The following is an 8,310-nucleotide window of genomic DNA, read 5'->3' as shown; positions in this document are numbered from 1 at the left end:
ACAGCTCGTGCCCGTGTGCGGGTGCACTGCGCCAGGGACACGACATAGAGCTGCTGCACTTTCTCCGCTGACCGCAGGAGGGCGACAGAGATGCACAACACACGGAAACTCACGTCAAGTTGCACGAATTATCGGATCAACAGACATGCAATGTTGATTAATATATCATTAATACAGAACAGGATTGGGTCCAATATTTTTCTCTTCATTAATGTTCTGAGAAAAAAAAGTTAATTTTTTTTTTTTTTACAGAATTCTGACTTTAAACTCAGACCATTCATAATAATAACCAATATTTGGTTTTATTCAGTTCTCTTCCATACAATATGACTGATCTTTACTTTTTTAAAACTTTGTTTCCCTTGTGAAACATTTTTTTCTGCTTCTGCGATGAAATTATTTTCACACCGAGCATCTTCTTATTCACTGGTCTCTTTTTTGTATACTTTGTGTTATATTTTCTGTAAACTCTGTCAGTATTGTGTTAAGTTTCACGTATGATTCTATCCTAAATATTCTAATTACTTATTTCTAAAGTTTTTAATGCATCATTCAGTTGTTGACTGACAGGACCAGATCTATTCTTTATATGTCTGTGCTTCAATGTTTAAAAACGTATCTTTGTCATTACTTAAAGTGTTTTTTTTAAGACTTGTGAAGCCCATTTCTGTGTAAAATTAGAACAAGGACACTCAGGCTCTGCATCCATGAGGGGGAGGAGCTACATGTTTGTGAAATAAAGACAGGAGCTCAGACCTTTACATAAAACATATATTTAATGAATCAAAGCCCATGCACAGATACAAATATCTTCAGAGAGCTGCAGCTACAGGAAAACAAAGATGATGAATAAACATGGGCAGTGGGTTTGAGTTTGACCTCTAATGACCTCCGACCTTTTATTTCCCGTAAAACTTCTTGTTGAGCAGAAAAATGAGCAGGTTTACGTTGACGGTGGCTCTGTCAAACAGTTTCATCACGGCCACGCCCTCGTACTGCAGTTGCAGTAGGTCCTGAAACAGTGACATCACAGGGTCACATGATGCAGGAAGGACACGCCCCTTTTTATCACAACATGATGTGTCATATTCAGACGCTGAAACACTGTGGGAGAAAAGATCTGCTGCTCCACCTCGCTTTGATATTTATTCACATTAAGAAATGTTTCTTATTGAAGCATCAAATATTAATAATAATCTAACATGGGCAACTGGTGACCCGGGGGCCACATGTGGTCCTTACTCATACAGTATTTTGTGTAGCCCACAAAGTAAACAAACTAAATGACTCCAGAAACACAAAAACAAAACATGCAAAATAACAAAATAAATACAAAAGGACAATATAACACACAATATGATACAAGCTTTGTTCTGATAATAAAAATAACAAAATAACAATAAAAATAATAACAATAATAAAACAATACTAAAATAATAACATCAATTATAATAATAATAATAATAAAAATAACAATAATTACAAGAATAACAAAAAAATTACAACAATAAAAATGATAATAAAATTAGAACAATTATAATGAAAAAAATCATGACAATACAAATAACTAATACAAAATAATAACAGCAATAATAATAACAATAAAACTATTAATAATAAACAACAATAGAAAAAAAAAATAGATTATCATGTCTTTTGGGGCGCTTAAAGCACAGACTTAAACATAATCGCTGTCGTATTGCATCATTGTGTGTTTTGTTTTTCCACACTCGTTCATTCTTCATAGAAAACATAAATGGTTACACACATGTGTTGTTAATGTTGTGTAGTTTGAGGCTCACCTGGTACTCCAGCGGTAACGTCTCCAGCAGAACACCCATAAACTTTGCCTTCACGTCAAACACACCCACAGACTCAGACGGAGAAATCTCAAAGATCACGTTCTTAAACCTGAGGGGACACACACACACACACACACACACACACACACACACACACACACACACACACACACACACACACACACACACACACACACACACACACACACACACACACACACACACACACACACACACACACACACACACCACACACACACACACACCACACACCACACACACACACACACACACGACCTCTAACCTTTACAGTCAGACACAAACACATTGTCCTAACACTTCCTGATTATGGTCTGTTGCCAGTACTGTGATCAGGTTCCACTAATGACCAATATCAAATCAATAAAAACAGTTTGAGCAGGTGTGTGTTAGTGGGCGGGGCCTAACTCACTGGTTGGGCTGCAGGTCGTCGATAGAAATCAGGACTCCTTTCTCATGGAGGCGAGAGGCCGTGTACTTCTGAGAAACCTGTTTGCTTTTCTTTGCTTTAGCCTCTCCAGCTTTTTTAGACAACCTGAGGTTAAAGAGATCAAAGAGTCAGTGTAGTGCTTCAACTGGTCACTAATACATTTGGTGACCACACCTCCTGTTCATCAACATGCTGCAGATGAAGCTCCGCCTTCATTTTTACGACATCTGTGCTCACTGTATCACTGGATAACATGACGACCAGTCTGAGTCTAACAGCAGCTGCTCTGTGTGCGCTAGTGCTAGTGCTGTGCCATATGGAAAAATAAATGGTACTTCTCCTTTAAGAATCTTCTCAATGAAGGAATATGACTATGACTTTTGCTACACACAGTATACTGTTGTCACATGTGTAAATGTGTATGTCTTTGTATCTCTAAACTAAACACTTAATGCTCATGTCCGGTGTTAAATGATGTAGATTTAGGCTGGATTTGACCAGTGGGCGTGGCTTCAATAGCTGATGGTGGCTACACAAAGAGGACCTACATCAGTCACGTGGACAGGGAGCCGCTGTTCCTCTAATGGTGCTGTAAACTAGTATCACTGGGTGACGTGAACATGCTACTGCTAAGTAGCAGATTAGCCTGATTCCTCATGTTTAACTACAGAGAACACAGACATTAGTCATAGAAACCATAGAGGGTTATATTGTACGCTAGACGGTTTTATATCACACTATCATATATATAAAGTTATATCACACTACCATATATATATATATATATATATATATTGTTATATCACACAGCATTATGCGAAGTGTTTCAGGATGTTTTAAGGAGTGTGTGGTCAGATCCCGCCGTTCACTCAGTACACCCACAAACAGGATGCTGATGTAATAATAATATTGATGATGATGGTGATGAAGAGCTTTATTACTTGCTGGCCTTGCTGTTGAGCCCCTCCATGCAGGACCTAATGTAACGGGTGTAGTAGTCACTCTGCTCACTGTAGAACGAGGCCTTAGAGTTTAACGCTGCGTTGGCCTGATTGAGTCGAACCAGCTCAGCTTTTCTCCTCTGACGGTACCTCCTCTGGTTCCTGATGTCCTGCAGTAGGATAGGGTCAAACATCTGGGTTAGCTCCTCCCCCTCCTCCCTGAGCTCATGTGACATGATGTGGCATTGGGCTCAATTACATTTTTCAGTTACAAATATGTTTACAATTACCCATGTTTAATTACAATCCAATTACAAATATTTTTCATTCTCAGAAAGTCAATTAGCATTACATTCTCAATTATTAAAGTTCAATAACAATCACAATTACCAAGCCTGAAATAAATAACCTAATAAAAGTTATTTTTATATTTATGATAGCGGGTCTTAAATCAGCTGGAAAACACTCTAAAAACAAATATCTATGATTTAATTTCTTTGCTATCTATTTTAATATTTATGGTGTTGGCATTTGAGCCTTTTTTGTGTCACTATACCACTATATTTATATATATATTTTTTTCAATGCTAAAATGTGTGAAAGCTTGATATGAAACATGTTTTAATAAATTGTTAAAACTATAACATGGTTACCCAGTTTTGCATTAAATCATAATTGACAAATTTTGTAGAATTTTCATGGTAATAATTATAATTACAAAGTTAATTATCTAAACTCAATAATGACTTAACTATGATTATGACAGCAACAGATTTTAAAAATTACAACTTTGCCATAATTGTAATAAATCATGATTTACGCGATCACAATTGTGACCCTGTGATGATAATGATGGTGATGATGATGAGACCTTGGAAATGTCATTGATGAGGTCCTGGTATCTGCTCTGTGGGTGGACCTTCCCGAGCTCACTGAGCCTCTCCAGGTTGGAGCAGATCTTCTCTTTCTTCCCCTGGAGACTCAGACTATCGTCCACCACCACCTTGGCCTGCTTCATCTTCTCTGGAGTCTTAGCGTCTCTGATGGCTCGTCTCTGCATGGCTCGCTGGTATTCAGCCTCCTGAGGACACAGCAGCGCTAACGTTTAGCGGAGAGCGGGAGGGCGAGGACAGCCTGGTCCTCAGGGTCACACTGACCTGCTCTGGACTGGCTGTAGACTCCAGGATCTCAGTTAGAGTCTCACCAGGTTGGAACCGGATCACGTCTACGATGAGACGTTTGGTGCTGAAACGCAGCAGAGATGAGGGGGACATCAGAGACACAACACACAAAACACAACAATAGCACAAAAAGCAAAAAAAAAACACAAAAAACTACAAAACTTACTAAAAACTATAATTAAACAAAAAACACCAAAAACTACACAAAATAAACTAGAAATTACTAAAAATACAGAAAGTGGCCCTAAGAAGCCCTCCCCCACCCCCTCCTCCTCCTCTGGTTCCCACACTTACTTCAGCAGTAAAGTCTTTGCGTCTGTCTCTGCATTTTCTTCTCCGTGGACGTCAAACTTGTTGGTGAGAGTCAAAGAAACTTCAGTTTTACCCATTAGTTCTTTGTTAGGGTCGTCTGCAGGGAGGGGGTTCTCACCTAAAATACACACACACACTACACAGTCACACACTTAAAGAACCAATAGAAACATCCCATAATATTTGAGCTGATACTTTACTGAGAACTTAAGTCAAAGTCATTATTATTATTATTATTATTATTAATAATAATAATAATAATAATAATAATAATAAAAATTATATAAATAATAATAAATTAAGGTCTGAGTTGAACTGCTGGAATGTTGTTTACATGAGAATCAAAAACTGAAAAATTCAATTTTATTTATCTTTTTAATTAGTTTTATTTATATTATCTAGATTTTACACAATGTTTACATAATGTTTACATAACTCATGGTGTCCCTAATATTATCCTATCTTATATTAGTGTTTCCAATTCTATCTATACTTACTGTTATTTGTTTATTTATTTTGTTACTTCCAACCTGGTAGATCACATCTTTTTGAAGTATTAACAAAGTTGTAATAAAATCTCATCCAGTAATCCTAATCTAATGCTAACTTATTCTATTCTATCTACAGACCAATCAGACACAGACGGACACTGACCAATCAGAGCCTCCACGGTAGGAACCTCCCCCAGGTCTTCCAGCAGCTCATGGATGGGGTCGTTATGGTCTGGAGCGATGGCGTCCTGGTGGTCCAACAGCAGCTGATTGGACAAGACACTGATGTTAGAATGAGACACACACAGATGTGATGTGTGTGTGTTAGCGTGTACTGACCGTGTGTGTGTTGATCATCTCTCCTATTGAGATGTAAATCACCGGTTTGGTGAGAGTCACCAGGTCAGAATACTGGTCCACGTTAAACTTTTCCTCCAGAGACGGGACGTCACACGCTGACAAGAAGTAACGCCTGTGGAGCTTTAGAGTTAGAGAAGGAGGAAGGGAGGAGCCTATGGGTGGGCGGGGCTGACCTGAACTTGAGGTGTGAGGCACTCAGGTACTCGTTGATGGGGTTAAGGTGGGCGTTGTCTCCGAGGAACATCTTGTTTGAGGCAGCGTGCTGCAGCATCTTAGCGATGGAGCCCAGGTTCCTGCGCTGCTCCATGGTCAGCTGACCCCCTGCCGACACCTCGATGATGTCGAAAGCGTCCGGCGCCACAATGGCCGGGTTCATGTAGCGGTAATAGAGCAGGTTCCCCACGATCTGAGACGGGCCCACAAACACACACTCAGAGAACAGAACGTGACCTCTGAACTTAAACCAGTGTGACGCGCCTGTCGCTTTAAGGAGGTTATTTTACTTTAGAATGCAGCGTCACAGTGACGTGGGGTTTAGGTTTCAGAGGGAAAGGAAACATGGAAACATAGAAACATGGACGCCGAGGAGCAGAGAGAAGGAAGGCTCACCTAAGGCTCCGCCCAGCGTGGGAAAGACGGAGCTGATGGAAGAGAGCAGGAAAACCAGTAGAGCACAGAGAGAGAGAAGAGGAGCAACGATCCAGACTTTAGGAGATACTTTCACAGCAGAACCAGCCCATCATCATCATCATCATCAGATGATCAATAAAAAAAGAGGATTTGATCATTGAATGATTCACCTTCAGCAGCTCGTCTTCAGTCGCATCTGGAAATTTCTCATGTAGAGAGTCCTTCAGAACTTTGGAGATGAACCTCATCCCGTACCTGACACATACAGATGGTAGATGTGTTTCCTTTACAGTTTTTTACAAAATGAAAGCAATATTTCAATAGTTTTGTTTTGAAGCCTAGTAACCCTGGTGAAATCTCATCCTGTGAGATCTTTCTGCAGGAAGATGGACACTCCAAACCTCCTTAGAACACTGCATTCCTTTGGTGTTTCACGTCTAATGTGGCAAAAATCATTTTTAAGTCTAATGCTAAGAAATGTCTGGGTCTCCTCTTCTCTCTACATGTACCGCGCCATGTTTTTTCAGAAAGTGGTCATTTGACCAGTTACATCACGTCCTGTGAAAAAGTGTTTCCATGGAAACATCTGAAAAACCTCCTCATGGAAGAATAAAACCTTTTTAGCAATATTTGAGTGTTAGCGAGAAAATCACAGACTGTTGAACAGTCTGAGCGTGTAAGCGGTGCGTACTGTTTAAGGGAAAGTAAAGGTCCCTTAGGAGAGCTCTTCTTCTCTGCTTCACTGTCAACTACCAAACCTCAGAGTTGGAACTGTCACCCCCTGCAGTCACGGATTTATTTTATCATCTTTCTGTAAACAAAGGAGGTTTACAACATCTTAAACTTTTCCTGTTTAGATCAACCAAAAAGCTGCTAAATGATCTAAAAATCAGGCTGAATGTTTCACTCCAATAGAAAACAATGGGATGTTTACAGGCAGTGGGGCCGTGTGACATCATCAATCGTGTGATATCAAGATGGAGGAACACAGGCTCTAAAACTGTAAAGTAGTCCCATTTCTAAAAGGAAATAAATTTAATATGGTGTATAATACTGTGTTTTGTTAGGCATAAATCTACTAATGGCATTTCAAAGATTTTAGGCCACATTTGTAAAAACAGTGGAGAATCCATTTTAAAAAAATAAAAGAAGAGGAATAAGTGAAAACAGGTTAAAAAAAATTTAACTTAATATGGCAAATCAAATTTTACTAAAAATGGTCATTTACCTGATCAACTGGAATAAAAAAAAGAAAAACTGTTATTTAAATGACGAAAGAGTATACAAACAAGTGCAAATGGTGTATATTTGGTATAACAGGGTATATGCAAGAACCCTGAGATTAATTTCAATACCTTTTTAAGACTTTTTAAAAAACCTTACAAAAAAATGTAAGACCTTGTCGCCACTTTAAGCTGTTGTTAGCAACACATCTTTAACAGTTGTAGTTTGCAATTTAACAGAAATGATGAAAGCTGAGAAGCAATAAAACTTGAAAGAATAACTTAAACTAAAGGCAGGTTTATTGACATTCCCCTCAGGTCACAACAAGCAACAACAGTTATTCAAGGCCAACTGGCAGAAAACAAGAACTTATTACAACATGATCAAAATTTAGGACATGTGCCTGAGATTGTGTGATTTGCTTTCCATCAGCTTCTCTGTGTCCACCAGCTCTTTGACAAATTAGGTAAATTAACATTGGGACCATCCATACTGACAGAGACAAACTGCCTCACATTCAGTTTAGCAACACACGCCTGAGTTAATGTATGACATTTATGAATTTCTTTTGTTTGCTCTTGAAATACACAGGCATTGAAATCAAATGTATCCATGTAGCACGTTTCAAACATAAAATTGCACCATAAATGCCTCCCACACACGCGCGCACACACACACACACACACACACAGTGACGTGCCGTGAGCACTAGGGTTGGGTAGACAGGGCGGTGCTAATCGAGACCACCAATGTCAACACCAATGACAATTCCATATGTTTCTGCTGACAAGTGTTAACTAAACAAAATCAACATCATAAACACCATTAAAGAAACAAACAATTATTTAATATAGCCTCCATACTCTCCCAACAAGATATATCTCATGACACGGCAGCGCA

At 39.0% G+C, this 8,310-nt stretch overlaps 1 protein-coding gene across 2 annotated transcripts in view; it reads right to left on the bottom strand.

The window, feature by feature from the left end:
• Positions 1–757: 757 nt before the first annotated feature.
• The window catches only part of LOC114481803 (ras GTPase-activating-like protein IQGAP1), a 33,493-nt gene continuing 25,940 nt past the window's right edge, over positions 758–8,310 (bottom strand). Inside the window, exons 27-37 of one of the 2 annotated variants that reach the window (XM_028476844.1) lie at positions 6,357–6,441; positions 5,730–5,962; positions 5,536–5,668; positions 5,360–5,462; positions 4,688–4,823; positions 4,370–4,457; positions 4,084–4,293; positions 3,213–3,382; positions 2,254–2,376; positions 1,803–1,911; positions 758–1,013 (exon numbers count right to left, since the gene is read on the bottom strand). In XM_028476844.1, coding sequence (XP_028332645.1) covers positions 900–1,013; positions 1,803–1,911; positions 2,254–2,376; positions 3,213–3,382; positions 4,084–4,293; positions 4,370–4,457; positions 4,688–4,823; positions 5,360–5,462; positions 5,536–5,668; positions 5,730–5,962; positions 6,357–6,441 — 1,504 coding nt within the window. In that variant the 3' untranslated portion in view covers positions 758–899. The remainder of the gene's footprint in view (positions 1,014–1,802; positions 1,912–2,253; positions 2,377–3,212; positions 3,383–4,083; positions 4,294–4,369; positions 4,458–4,687; positions 4,824–5,359; positions 5,463–5,535; positions 5,669–5,729; positions 5,963–6,356; positions 6,442–8,310) is intronic. The other variant, XM_028476853.1, reaches the window with a different exon arrangement.

Source organism: Gouania willdenowi, chromosome 3 (genome assembly GCF_900634775.1).
Source record: "Gouania willdenowi chromosome 3, fGouWil2.1, whole genome shotgun sequence".
Taxonomy (NCBI): domain Eukaryota; kingdom Metazoa; phylum Chordata; class Actinopteri; order Blenniiformes; family Gobiesocidae; genus Gouania; species Gouania willdenowi.
The sequence above is the reverse complement of the archived record's forward strand: the minus strand, read 5'-3'. Positions and strand labels throughout refer to the sequence as shown.